Consider the following 19,563-nt stretch of genomic DNA (forward strand, 5'->3'; position numbering starts at 1 on the left):
TGCTCTATACCTGTGTTGTTGTCTCCCTGGACGACATTATGATTTTTTCAACTGACTTGGCCTCGCATCGGAGGCAGGTACGCCTAGTCTTACAGAGGCTCAGAGAGAACAGACTGTATACCAAGTTCGAGAAATGTCTCTTTGAACAATCCTCTTTGCCTTTCCTCGGTTACATTGTTTCCTCCACAGGATTGAAAATGGATCCAGAGAAGTTATCGGCCGTACTCAGGTGGCCTCGTCCGTCTGGGCTGAAGGCTATAGAGCGATTCCTGGGCTTCGCCAACTACGACAGACAATTCATTCCTAACTTTTCCACCCGAGTGGCGCCCATCTCAGCTCTGACCCGGAGGCAGAGGAGGCTTTCATTTCTCTCAAAATGGCCTTTGCTGTCGCACCTGTCCTCCATCGTCCTAACTCTAATGAACAGTTTTTTCTTGAGATTGATGCTTCCTCCGTAGGTGCGGGAGCAGTACTTACCCAGAAATCGTCCTCTGGTCGAATGAACTCATGTGTTTATTTTTCCAAGGGTTTTTCTTCTCCAGAGAGGAATTATTCCGTTGGAGATTGGGAGTTGCTGGCTATCAAATTGGCTCTGCAGGAGTGGAGGCATCTTCTGGAAGGTGCTCTTCATCAGGTAGTCATATACACTGATCACAGTCATATACCTTCAAATCACGCAGAGGCTGAATCCCCGTCAAGCCCGCTGGGCTTTGTTTTTCGCTCGATTTAATTTTGTTCTTGATTTTCGTCCATCTGACAAAAATGTCAAGGCAGACGCACTCTCCAGAGGCTTCTTGCTGCCTCCTGATGAAGAGGAAGAACTTCAGCACATCAAGGTTAGTCACTGTTGCTTCTGCTGAACTTGCCCGACTTCCCCCTGGGAAGACTCTCATGTCCGTTCCTAAACGTAGTCGTGTCCTTCGGTGGGGTCACTCTTCCAAGTTGGCAGGTCACGCCTGTCAAAGGAAGACTCTGCAACTCATCACCCGTTACTACTGGTGGCCTACTATAGCTAAGGATATCCAGGAGTACGTCGCAGCCTGTCCTTCCTGTGCCCGTAACAAGAGAGCCAAACATCTACCTGCAGATAGGCTTCAGCCTCTCCCAATTCCGTCCGCTCCCTGGCAGCACATCGCGATGGACTTCATCATAGATCTTCCAATCTCATCTGGCTGTTCAGTGGTGTGGGTAGTGGTGGACCGCTTCTCTAAGATGGCTCACTTCATTCCGCTACCCGGTCTTCCGACTGCTCCTGAACTGGCAGATCTATTCATCCAGCACATCTTCGGTCTCCATGGTTTTCCTCTCCACATCGTGTCCGACAGAGGAGTCCAGTTCACCTCAAAATTCTGGAGAGCAGTTTACAAGCTGGTAAAAATAGAACTGGATTTTTCCTCAGCATACCATCCTCAATCTAATGGACAAGTGGAGACAGAGGACTAATCAAATCCTGGCCGGATTCCTGCGTCACTTTGTCAACACTCATCATTATGTCTGGGTAGACTTACTGTCCTGGGCAGAGTTTTCCTACAACAACCAAGTAAGTGAATCTTCTGGAAAGTCTCCCTTTCAGATTGTCTTTGGACTGCAACCCGGAATACCTCTTCCTATCTCTGGATCATCTGGCGTTCTGGCTGCTGATACTTTCTCCGAGGATTTTTCGAGAATTTGGAGGGATACCAAAACTGCCCTGGAGAAAGCCTCCCAACGTATGAAAAGGCATGCGGACAAGAGACGTCTAGATGGGCCTACCTTTCACCCCGGAGACAAGGTATGGCTCTCCTCCAAGTATATCCATCTGAAGTTACCATCCTACAAATTAGGTCCCCGGTTCATTGGGCCTTTTGAAGTTTTGAGACAAATCAACCCGGTCTCTTATAAACTGAAGTTGCCTACTTCCTTACATGTGCCTAACTCCTTTCATGTCTCACTCCTCAAACCATTGGTGTTGAGCTCCTTCATCAAGGATCCGGGTACCACTCCTGACCCTGTCTCAGAGGATGATGTTTTTGAGATAAAACATATCCTGGCTATGAAGAAAGTAAGGGGTAAGACTTATTACCTGGTGGACTGAAGGGGCTTTGGTTCTGAGGAGTGATCTTGAGAGCCTAGAGAGAACATCCAGGCGCCTTTCCTTCTTAAAAAATTTCAAGCAGGCTTAAAAAAGAGGAGGCGTAAAGAGGGGGATACTGTTACACCCGGCCCGGTCCCCATGCTGCTGGCCCTGTGCCCCGGTCTGCCGCTGCACCCCATGCTGGTCTCTCACCTCCTGGTCTGCATGCTGTCTCTGTACAGCTGCATGCTCCTTGCCTGCCTCATGTTGCTGCTTGGCGTCCTGTGCTCTCCCCCTCCTCCAGCTCCTGGCGTCCGGTCAGCAGGTCTCAGCACAAAGCTATTAGGGCACGCGCGCACGCTCCCCTGGCTTCTTAAAAGGGACAGTGTGCATTTTTTCAAATCTGGTAATTATCCAATGGCAGCACACTGGCTGCTATTTCTGGCTTCTCCCCCATAGGGAGAGTGCCGGAGCAACGAGTATCAATCATTGCTACATCCAGATCTGTTCCTAACCTGTCTGTGCTGCGTTTGCAGTCTCTGTGAATTCTCTCATGCTATCTGTCTCCACAGAATATCTGTATCCTGATTACTCTGGCTATCTCCGCAATCTTCTATGCAAAAGCCATCCCATTCCATGAACAGCCATCTGAGTCCGAGGTCCGTGCCAAGGTTACTGGAGCCAGCTATCTACCAACTACCCAGATCCAGGACCTGCCTCATTATGGACTCTGCTATTGTTTCTGTTATCCCTTTTGGTCCCACTGGGACAGCTGCCACATGTCCACATGTCCAGGGTCTAACTGGAGGTAGCACCTGTGTCCTCCGGGTGTTCCATTCTGGTCCTGTTTGAGGAACTTTACTACGGGTAGCTGGGTCTCACTAGTTACGCCCCCTTCGGAGCTCCCCGGACCATGGTCCTGAGGTGTGAGGTTCTGAGCCATGTTTCTGTTCTGCCTGACTTTGCCCTTAATTTTGCCCTTATCAAAGGTGGAGTGAGTAGCTTCACAAGGGGCCATCTTGTTCCTGTTTGACTTTTCCTGTTTCCTGCCTGCTGTGTACTAAAGGGACTCTGCACATTATACTTGTGCTTGTGTATCTGGATCTTCACCTGCTGCCAAGCTTGGAGAACTTGCATTGTGCCTGCTTCTTCTAAACCTCGGGATTCCCCGTTTGTTAGTTACCTGCCGTCCTGCCTGACCGCCTCTACTGTCCGGATCTGCTCTGCTTCTGTCATCTCTGCAGCCTGCTCTCCGCTTGGAGCCTGGTTCAGTCTCAGGACCTTAGGACTGTGTGTGCCTGGACCTCAGACTCTCGCCAGTTGGTTCGTACAGACTTTACCTGTTGCCAGAACTTATATCTACGTACCGTGCAATACTGAAGCTTGTTTACTATAATACCCTGAACTACATCTGCATAGTACTGAGACCTGTTGCTACAATACAATACTGAACCTTTGAACATATACTGTGTTTGTCTTCTCTGACCCATGCCACAGAGTTCCATAGAACCTATAGTACTAATTTGACAGGATACACAAGCCGTCAAATATGGAGCTCGCTGGGTCAGATTCTGTGGATGTACGCCTTAAAAAGATATGCACATTTATCTCAGGAATTCAAGGGGAGCTTCAGGCTACCAAAACAAAATTGTCAGCACTAGAGACTCAAGCTAACCATAATGCTACTATAGCCGATACATCCATTCAGGCATTAGCTACTCGTCTCTCAAAGCTGGAGACCACAGTTTCAGCCCCAGCCGCAACCCCACCTTCGGTTCCAGCTTTCCCTAAACTACCGCCATTCAGGTTCGGTGGCGAAAGAGAAAAATTCCGAGGGTTCCTAAATCAGTGTCAGCTGTATTTTGCTGCGCATGCGGCTCAGTTTCCAACAGGACGAGACAAGGTGTTGACTATGATAATGCTGTTAACCAACAAGGCTCTTGCTTGGGCAAATCCCCTGATTGAAACTAATGATATCTGTTTGAATTCTTTAAATGATTTTATTTCCGCAATGTGTCAGATGTTCGATGACCCTAATCGAAGTACCACAGCAGAAACCGCATTGCTAGCCCTCCATCAGGGAAAACGCCCTGTCGTAGAATACGCAACGGAATTTCGGAGGTGGGTATTGGACACTACGTGGTGCGACTCAGCAAAATACGCAGTGTTTAGGAGGGGTTTATCTGCCACAATTAAAGACGAACTGGCTAGAGGCGAGTCACCCGCTGCCTTGGGAGACTTCATAAATCATTGCATTCGGATTGATATCCGTCTTGCAGAACGCCGGCAAGAGAGATGGGCAGACGCTAACCGCAGTAATTTTGTAACACTGCCGTCTCCCTCCAGGGAAGCCCAGAGCAAGTCCTTCCTCCCAGTGGAGTCAGAACCTATGCAGGTCGATGCAGTCCGGAGAAGTCCTCCTGACCCACGCAAGGAGCACCGCTTTAGAGAAAATTTATGCTTCTACTGCGGAAAATCGGGTCACTATATTTCGAATTGTCCCGGTAAGAATCGCAAGACCACGGCTGCGGTGATCGAATGCGACTTTTCAGATGTATCTTCAGTAGTTTCCCACTCAAATCCTCCTAGGAAAGAAATAGTCGACTAGAATCACGACTTCTCCGACTGTACTTCAGAAATAACCTCACCGGTGAATGCAGCCATCTCTTCAGTGAGTCCCACTACTTCGACCTTGGATGGCTCAAGGAAGGACTCACACTGTTATATCCCCATCAAGATATGGACCCAGTCCAAATGGATTGCTAGTTTCGCTATGGTGGACTCAGGGGCCAGTGGCAATTTTATGGACATTACATTCGCTAAAGAACACAGTATATGTTCACAAAAGAGGATCTCTCCAGTATTGATGGAAACTGTGGATGGTTCCCCACTGGTGTCCGGGCCCGTAGATCTTGAAACTACATCACTGAAAGTCCGTATGGGGGCGGATCACTCAGAAAGACTGTCCTTCTTGTTAATTTCCTCCCCTCATTTTCCCATAATCCTAGGATTACCATGGCTACGACTGCAAAACCCTACTATCAATTGGGAGACGAAGGAAATACAGTTTCCTAGAAGACAGATATCATCGAAGGAACCAGCTTTAGTTGGGTCAGCATGCTCCGTTGACTTAAATCTACCAATAGAGTATCAGGATTTCATCGATGTATGTGACAAGAAAAATGCAGACAAATTGCCTCCACATCGGCCGTACGATTGCCCCGTGGAACTGCTACCTGGTGCCGCGATTCCATTCGGTAACATTTACCCTTTGGCTGGGCCAGAATTAAAAGCCCTCAAGGAGTACATCAATGAAAATCTAGCCAAGGGATTTATACGACCATCCTCCTCCCCGGCGGGTGCCCCGATCTTCTTCATGAAAAAGAAGGATGGCTCACTCCACCCATGTATTGATTACCGAGAGCTCAACAAAATTACGATCAGGAACTCCTATCCACTTCCATTAATTCCCGAATTACTGGAAAGGGTGCGACACTCTAAAATCTTCACGAAATTAGATCTCCGTGGAGCATACAATCTAGTACAGATCCGTCCCGGTGACGAGTGGAAGACAGCCTTCCGGTCCCGCTATGGACATTTTGAGTACCTCGTCATGTCTTTTGGTCTCCGTAATGCGCCAGCTACGTTTCAACACTTGGTGAATTACATTTTCAGGGACATACTCGATATTTTTGTTGTTGTTTATTTGGATGACATTTTAATCTTTTCCAGCAACATCAAGGAGCATCAGCAGCACGTGAGAGTAGTCTTGGATCACCTACGGCAGAATCACTTGTATATCAAGCTAGAGAAATGTGAGTTCCACAAAACGGAAATCCAATTCTTGGGGTATGTTATCTCTCCTCAGGGTCTCAGCATGGATGCCAGTAAAACTCAAGCCATCCAGGAGTGGCCAATTCCCAAGTCCGTGAAGGAAGTACAACGATTTATTGGATTCGCCAATTTTTACAGACGATTCATTAAACATTTTTCGGAGATCGTCATACCCATCACCCAATTGACCCGGAAGAAGATACCATTTGTCTGGTCACCGCAAGCGCAGACGGCATTTTCCAAATTGAAAGCTAAATTTACATCAGCCCCGATCCTCGTACACCCGGATCCGGATCGAGCTTTCATAATGGAAGTAGACGCTTCCGACTGTGCGATAGGGGCCATTCTCTCGCAAAGAACAGGTGAGAAAGATCTTTTACATCCTTGTGCCTTTCTTTCACAGAAATTATCGCCCGCAGAGAAGAATTATGATGTCGGAAATAAAGAGCTATTGGCCATTATAACTGCATTCAAGGAATGGAGGCATCTACTGCAAGGAGCATCTCACCAGATTGTCGTACTTACGGACCATCGGAACCTTGAATTCATGAGATCGGCAAGGTGTCTAAAGCCCAGACAGGCCCGATGGACTTTATTCCTTAATCAGTTCGACTTCATTGTTTCCTACAGGCCAGGCTCTCGTAATGGGAAGGCCGATGCACTATCTAGGATTCACTCAGGTAACGTAACTCCAGTATTACCATCGAGGACCATACTCTCAGAAACAAACTTCATGGGGGTGTTACACAATCAAGATCTATTAACAAGCATTAAGGAAGCCTACACTGGAGACCCACTACTGATCCGACCCCCCAATCAGGTAAACCTAACATTGAAAAACAGACTTTGGTTTCAGGGACAACGCCTGTATATTCCAGAAGCGGTCAGACTAAGTGTACTAAAATTAATACATGACTCAAAGATCGTCGGTCATAGAGGAGTCCAGAAGACCCAGGAATTCTTGTCTCGCTTCTTTTGGTGGCCGACCTACCGGAGAGACGTTCAGCATTACATCTCGTCATGTGAGGTATGTGCAAGATCAAAGGTTCCCCGCTCCTCACCTGCGGGACTGCTACAACCCCTCCCTATTCCATCTCGCCCCTGGGGGTCTATTTCAATGGATTTTATTGTAGAGTTGCCTACGTCTAAGGGGAAAAACACTATCCTAGTAGTGATCGACCGTTTGACCAAGGCTGCCCATTTCATTCCCTGTATCGGTCTCCCGACAGCCAAACAGACAGCGGACCCAGGGCCGGTTTTAGGTAAAGTGGGGCCCTAGGCAAAGTTTAAAATGGGGCCCCAAATGCTAACATATTGCACATCACACAGAAGCATTTCGATTGTATTTACATGCGCTGAGTTCAGGCCGCTAAATGAGTGTGATCGACAAAATTGAAGAAGTCGTTCAACACTTTTTTCCCGGCCTCTTTCTACCGTCTGAGAAAGAATGATGGGAACAGAACGATCACTAATGGATCACTAAGGGTGTGTGCACACGTTGCGGTTTTTGCTGCGGATCCGCAGCGGATTTGGTCCTGCAGATCCGCAGCCATTTTCAGGCGGTTTACAGTACCATGTAAACCTATGGAAAACCAAATCCGCCATGCACATGCTGCGGAAAATTCCGGGCAGATTTGCTGTGGTTTATTTTCCGCAGCATGTTACTTCTTTTTTGCGGAACCACAGCTGCAGTGTACGTTACAGGACATACAAATCAATCTCTCTCTCATCCGCACTGCCAAACCGCACTAGAACCTGCATCAAATCCGCTGTACACATGCTAGGAATCCGCAGGAAAAATGCATGTGTGTTACCCTGCGGTTTCTGCCAAGAGATATGGATTCTCTGTAGAAAGAGCCGCAGACTAATCCGCAACGTGTGCACACACCCTAACAGATCACCATAGAGTATCATGTTATCAGCAGCACATCTACAGTTTACACCCCATAGTCCTCCATATAATATAATCTGCCCCATAGCCCTCCATTTAGTATAATACACTCCTCAGTCCTCCATATAGTATAATACACTCCTCATAGCCCTCCATATAATAAAATACACTGCTCAGTCCTCCATATAGTATAATACACTCTTCATAGTTCTCCATATAGTATAATGCACCGCCACAGTCGCCCATGTAGTACAATTCACTTCCCATAGCATAATGCACCCCATAGTTCTTCATATAATGTATTCCCCATAGTCCTCGATACAGTATAATGCAGCCCACATATACTATAATGCAGCCCCCCTCTTATAGTATAATGCAGCCACTCCTTAGAGAATAATGCAGCTACCCCAGAGTATAATGCAGCCACTCCACAGAATATAATGTAACCCCCCCATAGAATATAATGCAGCCCCACCCCCCATATGTATAGTATGATACAGCCCACTATGGTATAATACAGCCCACCATGGTATACAGGCTGTATACCATGCTGGGCTGTATACCATGGTGGGCTGTATAATACAGCCCACCAAGGTATAATACAGCCCAGCATGGTATATAGCCCCCCCAGAATGGTATAATACAGTCCAGCATGGTCTAATACAGCCCAGCATGGTATATAGCCCCCCAGAATGGTATAATACAGCCCTGCATGGTACATAGCCCCCCAGAATGGTGTAATACAGCCCAGCATGGTATACAGCCCCCCCACCCAGAATGCTGTAATACAGCTCAGCATGGTATAATACAGCCCAGCATGGTATATAGCCCCCCAGAATGGTATAATACAGCCCAGCATGGTATATAGCCCCCCAAAATGGTATAATACAGCCCAGCACGATATAATACAGCCCAGCAAGGTACTGTATATACTGTAGCCCCCCAGAATGGTATAATACAGCGCAGCATGGTATAATACAGCCCAGCATGGTATATAGCCCCCCCAGAATGCTATAATACAGCCCAGCATAGTATAATACAGTCCAGCATGGTATATAGCCCCCCCAGAATGGTATAATACAGCCCAGCATGGTATATAGCCCCCCCAGAATGGTATAATACAGCCCAGCACGGTATAATACAGCCCAGCATGGTATATAGTCCCCCCCCAGAATGGTATAATACAGCCCAGCACGGTATAATACAGCTCAGCATGGTATATAGCCTCCCCCCAGAATGGTATAATACAGCCCAGCACGGTATATAGCCCCCCCAGAATGGTATAATACAGCCCAGCACGGTATAATACAGCCCAGCATGGTATATAGTCCCCCCAGAATGGTATAATACAGCCCAGCATAGTATAATACAGCCCAGCACGGTATATAGCCCCCCAGAATGGTATAATACAGCCCAGCATGGTGTATAGCCCCCCCAGAATGGTGTAATACAGCCCAGCATGGTACAATACGGCCCAGCATGGTATATAGCCCCCCCAGTATGGTATGATACAGCCGAGCATGGTATAATACAGCCCAGCATGGCATATAGCCCCCCCAGCATGGTATGATACAGCCGAGCATGGTATATGGCCCCCCCAGAGTGGCCCCACAGTCCAGTACTCACACTGATTTAAAAAAAAAAAAAAAAAAAACTCCTCACCTTCTCCTAGTGCCTGCACTACTGGCTGCTCCTGTCTCCTCCTGCTCTGTCTGACACACAGTGAGAGCGCGATGACATAATCGCGCCCCCGCTGTGTCAGAGGCAGAACGGGGAATGAAGGGAGAGGGAGCGTCAGCTGACGCTCTCTCCTCCATCACTGCCTCCTTCAATGTGGCGGTGGCGGGAGTCGGCGCTGGGAGCAGGCAGGCCCTCCTGCCTCACAGGGGCCCCAAAGCGGCTGTGTGATGTGCTGCTGGCTGGGGGCCCCTGGAGGAGTAGGGGCCCTAGGCAGCTGCCTGGTCTGCCTGCCCCTAACGCCGGCCCTGAGCGGACCTCATCGTACAAAATGTTTTTCGGCTACATGGAGTTCCTGACGAAGTGATATCAGATCGAGGGGTCCAATTTACCTCAAGATTTTGGAGAAGCTTCTGTGCCGCCCTGGACATCAAGGTAAATCTATCATCTGCTTTCCATCCGCAGTCTAACGGACAAACAGAACGGACTAATCAAACCTTGGAGCAGTACTTGCGTTGCTACGTATGCCACTTACAAGATGATTGGGTAAACTTACTCCCGATGGCCGAATTCACGTATAACAACTTGCAGAGTGCCTCCACCAAGCAGTCTCCTTTCTTTGCTAATAAGGGGTATCATCCCAGCATTCTCCCTCGACTCCTGATAGACACGTCCGTACCCGCAGCAGCTGACCGAATTACGTATTTACAACAGAATTTAGAGTCCTTGAAACAAACGCTGGCTACAGCTCAGGAGAGATACAAGAAGGCTGCAGACAAGTACCGTAAACCAGCACCAACATACAAGGTAGGAGACATGGTCTGGCTTTCGACAAAAAATTTAAAATTAAGGATTCCGACATCTAAGTTGGGACAGAAATATGTTGGCCCATACAAAATCAACAACATAGTAAGCCCCGTAGCCTGCAGTCTTAAATTGCCTACATCTTTGAAAATACACCCTGTTTTTCATGTCTCCCTGCTTAAACCAGTAGTACCGAATCCTTTTCCCGGACGTACACCCATTCCACCTGGTCCGGTTCTCATTGACGGGCAAGAAGAATTTATTGTGGAAGGGATCATCGACTCTCGGATCCATAGGAGAAAACTTCAATACTTGGTGAAATGGCAGGGTTACCCATCGGAGGAGAATTCCTGGGAACCTCAGGAGAACATTCGAGCTCCCCATCTGATCCAACAGTTCCATAGCCGATACCCCAGTAAACCAGATCTAAGGTCGTCCAGAGGACATCCTTGAAGGAGGGAATGGTGTGAGGTTCTGAGCCATGTTTCTGTTCTGCCTGACTTTGCCCTTAATTTTGCCCTTATCAAAGATGGAGTGAGTAGCTTCACAAGGGGCCATCTTGTTCCTGTTTGACTTTTCCTGTTTCCTGCCTGCTGTGTACTAAAGGAACTCTGCACATTATACCTGTGCCTGTGTATCTGGATCTTCACCTGCTGTCAAGCTTGGAGAACTTGCATTGTGCCTGCTTCTAAACCTCGGGATTCCCCGTTTGTTACTTACCTGCCGTCCTGCCTGACCGCCTCTACTGTCCGGATCTGCTCTGCTTCTGTCATCTCTGCGGCCTGCTCTCCGCTTGGAGCCCGGTCCAGTCTCAGGACTGTGTGTGCCTGGACCTCAGACTCTCGCCAGTTGGTTCGTACAGACTTTACCTGTTGCCAGAACTTATATCTACGTACCGTGCAATACTGAAGCTTGTTTACTATAATACCCTGAACTACATCTGCATAGTACTGAGACCTGTTGCTACAATACAATACTGAACCTTTGAACATATACTGTGTTTGTCTTCTCTGACCCATGCCACAGAGTTCCATAGAACCTATAGTACTAATTTGACACGAGGTTCCATTCTAAAAATATAAAACGGATGTGAACTTCACCATCTCTGCCTCCGCTTCCATTCGTTACAATTGCCTTCTCCCCATCACTCCCATCATTGCCTTCTCCCCATCATAGCCTTCTCCCCATCACCCCCATCATTCCCGTCTCCTCCACCTACACACACACACATATACATACACACAGAGCACCTCTCACCTGTCTGCAGCATCACCGGCTCCCGTGCTTCCTTGCTCTGGCACAGCGGCCGCTGAATGATGATGTCATCCAGCGGCGCTGCTCTCTGTGGCAGAGACAGAAAATGTGGGTGCCGGGCAGGAAGCAGGATGGATCCTTGCAGCTCCGCCCCTGCTATTTTTCTCTTGCAGGCAGCAGAGCTGCTGGGAATGCTCCCTGCCCTCCGCACATGAGGGTAATCTGGCCAAGGGCCCCCCCGGACCCTCCGGCCCAGAGAAACCGGCCAGATTGCCTTCATCATTAGCCGTCCTGCAGGGGCTCCCTGGTGCCTCTGGGCCCCGGTCTGCCCATGCACTCAACCCTCTGCTGCAGGGTTTTTAAATGGAATCTGTGGCCATGGGGCCACTTGTAAGACCCGGCCTGGAGGAAGCGAATGGCCCCACTACCATCCTGTAGTTCGCTCCAAAAATAAAAGCCCATGCCAGGTTTTCTAAAGTCTGCCTTGGGCAAATAGCTTGCCCAAGACCAAACATACTTATTTTGCACTGCAACCACAGCTACAGTTGAGTTCAAAAGCTTACATACCCCGGCAGAATTTTTGCTTTCTTGATCTTTTTTCAGAGAACATGAATGATGAAACCAAAACTTTTTCTCCAGTCATAGTTTGTGGTTGGGTGAAGCACGGTGGCTCAGTGGATAGCACTGCAGCCTTGCAGTGCTGGAGTCCTGGGTTCAAGTCCCACCAAGGACAACATCTGCAAGGAGTTTTGTATGTTCTCCCCATTTTTGTGCGGGTTTCCTCCCACATTCCAAAGACATACTGATAGGGAATTTAGAATATGTTAGCGCTATATAAAGATTATTATTTATTGTCAAACTACTTTTTAAGTCATAATGACAACCCAAAACATCCAAATGACCCTGATTAAAAGTTCACAAACCCCATTTCTTAATACCATGCATTGCCCCCTCTAACATCAATGACAGCTTGAAGTCTTTTGTGGTAGTTGTGGATGAGGTTCTTTATTTTCTCAGATGGTAAAGCTGCCCACTCTTTTTGGCAAAAAGCCCCCAATTCCTATAAATTCCTGTGCTGTCTAGCAGGAACTGTGCGCTTGAGATCTCCCCAGAGTGGCTCAATGATATTGAGGTCAGGAGCCTGAGATGGCCACTCCAGAACTTTCACTTTGTTCTGCTGTAGCCAATAAAAGGTTGACATAGCCTTGTGTTTTGAATCTTTGTCATGTTGGAACTTCCAAGTACATCCCATGCGCAGCTTCCGAGCTGATGATTACAAATTTGCCTCCAGTATATGCTGAAAATGTGCTGCATTCATTCCTTCAACTTTGACCAAGTTTCCTGTGCCTTTGTAGCTAATTACAGTTTGAACGCTCCTGACTGGCATTATCAATTCCTTGGATAGCTTTTTGTATCCTTTTCCTGTTTTATACAGTTCAACTATCTTTTCCTGTAGATCTGGTGGCAATTCTTTTGCTTTCCCCATGACTCACAATCCAGAAACATCAGTGGCTGGATGAAAGATGCAAGAGTCTGTCTGGATCCCAGAAACTCACTCAGCTTTCACTGATTAGAAGCAAACAGGTTACAGGTGAGGATATTACCTTTAGTAGCCATTCAAACCCATTTGTGTTAACCTCTGTGCATGTTATCAGGCCAAAATCACCAGGGGATGTGAACTTATGATGAGGGTCATTTGGGTGTTTAGGGTTGACATTATGATTTAAAAAGAGAAAGCACAGTAGTTTGACAATAAATGGCTTCACCCAACCACTAACCATGAGTGGGGAAAAAGTTTTGGTGTTATCATCATTCATATTCTCTGAGAAAAGGCCAAGAAAGCAAACATTCTGCTGGGGTATGTAAACTTTTGAGCACAACTGTATATCTGTGACTGCAATGCACTCCAGCGGCCTCAATACGCTTTCTGGGGTACACATAGCGACCCTCACATATGACATCTGTCAGTGCCTCACACCTCGTACCCATGCGGCTCCGATCCATACACCTCGTACACACGTGGCTCCGCTCCGTACACCTCGCACACACAGCTCTACTCCGTGCACCTCGTACACACATGGCTCCGCACCATATACCTCGTACACACACGACTCCGCTCCATACACCTCGTACACACACGGCTCCGCTCCGTACACCTCGTACACACACGGCTCCGCTCCGTACACCTCGCACACACAGCTCTACTCCGTGCACCTCGTACACACATGGCTCCGCACCATATACCTCGTACACACACGACTCCGCTCCATACACCTCGTACACACACGGCTCCGCTCCGTACACCTCGTACACACACGGCTCCGCTCCGTACACCTCGTACACACACGGCTCCGCTCCGTACATCTCGTACACACACGGCTCCGCACCATACACCTCGTACACACGCGGCTCCGCTCCGTACACCTCGTACACACGCGGCTCCGCTCCGTACACCTCGTACACACGCGGCTCCGCTCCGTACACCTCGTACACACGCGGCTCCGCTCCGTACACCTCGTACACACACGGCTCCGTACACCTAGTACACACGCGGCTCCGCTCCGTACACCTCGTACACACGCGGCTCCGCTCCGTACACCTCGTACACACGCGGCTCCGCTCCGTACACCTCGTACACACGCGGCTCCGCTCCGTACACCTCGTACACACGCGGCTCCGCTCTGTACACCTCATACACACATGGTTCTGCTATATCCATCCTGTAAACCCCTCCTGAGTCTCCCCACACATAACTCCCCTCATCCAGCACCATGACAACCAGCACAGCGGCGTCCTGCATACACTGAGGCCCCTGATCATGTGACTCCTGACTCCTCCCCTCCTGTGACCTCATCACAGGTCCTGTGCGCACAGAGCAGCCATATATGTGGAGTGCGGCTCTGCGGGTGGAGGTCGGTGCTGGAGGCTCCATTATTCTCTATGTGGAGTGCGGCTCTGCGGGTGGAGGTCGGTGCTGGAGGCTCCATTATTCTCTATGTGGAGTGCGGGTGGAGGTAGGTGCTGGAGGCTCCATTATTCTCTATGTGGAGTGCGGCTCTGCGGGTGGAGGTCGGTGCTGGAGGCTCCATTATTCTCTATGTGGAGTGTGGCTCTGCGGGTGGAGGTCGGTGCCGGAGGCTCCATTATTCTCTAGGTGGAGTGAGGCTCTGCGGGTGGAGGTCGGTGCTGGAGGCTCCATTATTCTCTATGTGGAGTGCGGCTCTGTGGGTGGAGGTCGGTGCTGGAGGCTCCATTATTCTCTATGTGGAGTGCGGGTGGAGGTAGGTGCTGGAGGCTCCATTATTCTCTATGTGGAGTGCGGCTCTGCGGGTGGAGGTCGGTGCTGGAGGCTCCATTATTCTCTATGTGGAGTGCGGCTCTGCGGGTGGAGGTAGGTGCTGGAGGCTCCATTATTCTCTATGTGGAGTGCGGCTCTGTGGGTGGAGGTCGGTGCTGGAGGCTCCATTATTCTCTATGTGGAGTGCGGCTCTGCGGGTGGAGGTCGGTGCTGGAGGCTCCATTATTCTCTATGTGGAGTGCGGCTCTGCGGGTGGAGGTCGGTGCTGGAGGCTCCATTATTCTCTATGTGGAGTGCGGCTCTGCGGGTGGAGGCTCCACACCTGGACTGTAGCAGGTAAAGACCCCAATATCCACAGGGGTCCCTTCTAATTGGGGGAAACTGTCACCTCTAATAATCCTCGGACAGTTCTGTCAAACATGGAAAAGTGCCCCTTTATGGAGGTGACAGAAAGTCTGTTTAGTCTCTTTAGCTTCATAGTATCAGCTCTAATCCAATGGTGAGAGAGCGATTTACCCTGAAGAGTCACAGATTGTGGGGTTGGTATAAAATGTTATATTTAGGGGGTTCTGTGTTGTCTCCTTATAAGAATCACAATGGTTTTGTTCCTTTTCTGCTGATAGATACAAACGACCCAACTATGAGAGACGGGAACCAAGGAAACCTGTATTACTCTCCTAGTACAGGGCCTCTTACTTGACCCCCATATACAGTATAATGTTCCCCCAGTATCGCCATCCTCCACACACAATATGTTTCCACCCAAACCAGGAGATAATCAGTTCTCCCTCTTCCCCATACTTAATGCCATAGAGCCCCTTTCTTGGTTCCCACACACAGAATTATGTTCCACAGTATCTCCATCCCCAATTTTATTTTTTATTTTTTTTGTATTTTTCATGTAATATATAGACGCCAAAGCAAAAATGCTGGAAAAAAAAGAGCCGTCGTATCCAGAGAAAAATAAACTCTGTACATGGAGAATTTGTCTTTGTGTTGTTACAAAAATCTTTTATAAAAGCCTCAATCTTCTGTGTGTGACTCAGACCTGAGATCTAACGTGATAGAAGATTACAGTGCGGGGAAGACTGGAAACCTTCATATAGACGGCCGGTGGGGATGGAGTCAGTGACGGACTCTGGCCAAATGTGTTCCTAGAGCCGTAGTAGAAGATGAAGATGTCGTCCTCATCATGAAGTAGTTATTTCTCCTGTCCCGTGTAATGAATATCTCCTGCAGTATTGCTAATGCCGATTCCAGTGTCGGTAAATGAGACGAGAATTAGCGTTATGGAAGATGAGTCTATGAGGAACGTATTCAGCTGCCGACTCCGAGGGAGAAACTGCTTGTTGTCTGTGGCCTAAATATATAGGTTTTATTAGTAGATGTAAAGATGGAAACTAAATACTGTAAAATAATAAATCTCCTCATATGTTTCCCTTATTATCTCCAGTAATTGTATTATTACACAGGATTTTATGATGTTACATCGGCTCATCTCTCATTCAGGTCTCTACAATATCGGATCCTCTCAGTGAAGACCTTCTACATGAGAGAATTTTCCTGAATTACCCATCAAAGATGGATATGGACAGAGACAAGATGGCGGAGAGGATATTACACCTCACCCTAGAGATCCTCTTCCGGCTTACTGGAGAGGTGAGAGATTCTGATGACGTCACATTACATCATTCTTATCTATGGGAATAACAGATGGACAGAACTGGAGAGGTGAGGACTCTGGAAATGTCTGTAGTGAGATTTATTAATGTGTCTCTCCATAAACAGGATTACACAGTAGTGAAGAGGACCTCTAGTGAGCGCTGTCAGGACCCTGTGTCTGAGGGATGGGGAAGACCCCTGAGCCCAATCACGGAGCCTCCACCGCTCCCCATGATCCATGAGGACATGAAGGACCAGAAGATCCTGGAACTCACCTACAAGATGATTGAGCTGCTGACTGGAGAGGTGACACTGCTGGGAATGCTGGGACATTATACAGTAACGCTATGAAGGGATCGGGGGGATGATGGTATCATTGTATGTGTCAGGTTCCTATAAGGTGTCAGGATGTCGCTGTCTATTTCTCCATGGAGGAGTGGGGGTATTTAGAAGGACACAAAGATCTGTACAAGGACGTCATGATGGAGGTTCCCCAGCCCCTCACATCACCAGGTAATAGACAGGACTAAATACACACGGCCTATAATTATCTGTATGTAAAGAATGAATTCAGTCCCTGTATGTGTTTCCTACAGATCTATCCAGTAAGAGGACAACACCAGAGAGATGTCCCCGTCCTCTTCTTCCAAAGGACTGTAACCAAGAAGATCCCAATGTTCCTCAGGATCATCAGGTAGATGGAGAGAAGTTGTCATGAGATCTCCCCTATTATATGTAGATGTTTGCGAAGGTCTTGTGCTCAGTCTTGTTTTATCTACCAGTATTATACAGTGAAGGAAATAAGTATTTGATCCCTTGCTGATTTTTGTAAGTTTGCCCACTAACAAAGACATGAACAGGTTATCATTTTAAGGGTAGGTTAGTTTTAACATTGAGAGAGAGAATATCAAAAATAAAATCTAGCTTATTATTATTTATTATAGCGCCATTTATTCCATGGCGCTATACATGTGAGGAGGGGTATACATAATACATACAAGTACAGTAATCTTAAACAATACAAGTCACGACTGGTACAGGATGAGAGAGGACCCTGCCCGTGAGGGTTCACAATCTACAACGGGATGGGTGAGGATACAGTAGGCGAGGGTAGAGCTGATCGTGCAGAGGTTTGGTGGATCGGTGGTTACTGCAAGTTGTAGGCTTGTCGGAAGAGGTAGGTCTTCAAGTTCTTTTTTTAAGGTTTCCATGGTAGGCGAGCGTCTGATATGTTGTGGTAGAGAGTTCCAGAGTAGAGGGGATGCGCAGGAGAAATCTTGTATGCGATTGTGGGAAGAGGAGATAAGAGGGGAGTACAGAAGGAGATCTTGTGAGGATCGGAGGTTTCGTGCAGGTAAGTACCGGGAGACTAGGTCACAGATGTACGGAGGACTCAGGTTGTGGATGGCTTTGTATGTCATGGTTAGGGTTTTGAACTGGAGTCTTTGGGTAATGGGGAGCCAGTGCAGGGATTGACAGAGGGGAGAGGCCGGGGAATAACGGGGGGACAGGTGGATTAGTCGGGCAGCAGAGTTAAGAATAGATTGGAGGGGTGCGAGAGTGTTAGAGGGGAGGCCACAAAGCAGGAGGTTGCAGTAGTCAAGGCGGGAGATGATGAGGGCATGGACTAGGGTTTTTCCAGATTCTTGGTTGAGGAATGTACGGATCCGTGAAATATTTTTGAGTTGAAGTCAGCAGGAAGCAGAAAGGGCTTGGATATGTGGTTTGAAGGAGAGATCAGTGTCAAGGATAACCCCGAGGCAGCGAGCTTGTGGGACTGGAGAGAGTGGGCAGCCGTTTACTTTAATGGATAGGTCTGTTGGTGGGGTCACGTGAGATGGGCGAAAAATGATTAATTCTGTTTTGTCCATATTAAGTTTTAGAAATCTAGCGGAGAAGAAGGATGAAATAGCAGACAGACATGGAGGGATTCTGTTTAGTAGGGAGGTGATATCTGGTCCAGAGATGTAGATCTGTGTGTCATCAGCATAGAGATGATACTGAAAGCCATGAGATTCTATGAGCTGTCCGAGGCCGAAGGTGTAAACGGAGAAGAGCAGGGGCCCTAGGACTGAATCTTGCAGGACTCTGACGGATAGGGGGCGCGGTGAGGAGGTGATGTGCGAATGGGAGACGCTGAATGTCCGATCTGCTAGGTATGACGCAATCCAAGATAGGGCCAAGTCTGTGATACCAAGAGATGAGAGGGTCTGTAGTAATAGGGAATGGTCCACTGTGTCAAAGGCAGAGGACAGGTCCAGGAGGAGGAGGACAGAGTAGTGTCGCGTGGCCTTGGCGGCTAGTAGGTCATTGGTGACCTTAGGGCAGTTTCAGTGGAGTGGTGTGGCCGGAAGCCGGATTGCAAGCGGTCAAGGAGGGAGCAAGAAGAGAGGTGGGAGGATAGTTCAAGATGGACGTGTTGTTCCAGTAGTTTTGAGGCATAGGGGAGAAGTGATATAGGGCAATAGCTAGATACAGAGGATGGGTCAAGAGAGGGCTTTTTGAGGATAGGTGTGATTGAGGCATGTTTAAAGCTTGAGGGGAAAACACCAGTTGTTAGTGATAGGTTGAAGAGATGGGTTAGGGTTGGGATGAAGACTGTGGTGAGGTTTGGGATGAAGTGGGATGGCATCGGGTCAAGTGCACAGGTAGTGAGAGAAGAGTCGATCTTCTGTAATGGTGGAGAAGTTGGTTTTGGGGGAGGAGGGCAGGTAGGAGGAAGGGCACTGGGGGTTGTTGACCAAAACTGCCTCTGATATCAATCTTCTCCTTGAAAAATGAGGCAAAGTCTTCAGCTGAGATGAGTGGAGAGGGAGGAGGTGCTGGGGGGCGGAGGAGAGAATTGAAGGTGTTGAATAACTGTTTAGGGTTGTGAGACGGGGAGGATACGAGAGCTGAGAAGTAGGTTTGTTTTGCTGCAGCGAGTGTGGCCTTGAAAGTAGTGAGCAAATCACATTGTGTAAATTATTTGCATTTTACAGTGAATAATAAGTATTTGATTCCCTGCCGACCATTAAGAGTTCTGGCTCCTACAGACCAATTTGACACTCCTAACGAACTGGTTACCTGCGTTAACCTCTTTATCCCCAA

The 19,563-nt window shown here is 48.2% G+C and overlaps 2 protein-coding genes across 2 annotated transcripts in view; one reads left to right on the forward strand and one right to left on the reverse strand.

Moving 5' to 3' along the window:
* Nucleotides 1–19,563, reverse strand: part of LOC141047339 (uncharacterized) — a 944,519-nt gene that overhangs the window by 512,487 nt on the left and 412,469 nt on the right.
* Nucleotides 14,996–19,563, forward strand: part of LOC141047282 (uncharacterized) — a 48,137-nt gene continuing 43,569 nt past the window's right edge. Inside the window, exons 1-5 of the mRNA XM_073542312.1 lie at nt 14,996–15,147; nt 16,321–16,470; nt 16,600–16,779; nt 16,863–16,986; nt 17,070–17,167. Of these exons, the coding sequence (XP_073398413.1) occupies nt 16,393–16,470; nt 16,600–16,779; nt 16,863–16,986; nt 17,070–17,167 (480 nt within the window). The 5' untranslated portion in view covers nt 14,996–15,147; nt 16,321–16,392. The remainder of the gene's footprint in view (nt 15,148–16,320; nt 16,471–16,599; nt 16,780–16,862; nt 16,987–17,069; nt 17,168–19,563) is intronic.

Source organism: Dendrobates tinctorius, unplaced genomic scaffold (genome assembly GCF_039654945.1).
Source record: "Dendrobates tinctorius isolate UK_male_01 unplaced genomic scaffold, ASM3965494v1 ptg000126l, whole genome shotgun sequence".
NCBI lineage: Eukaryota > Metazoa > Chordata > Amphibia > Anura > Dendrobatidae > Dendrobates > Dendrobates tinctorius.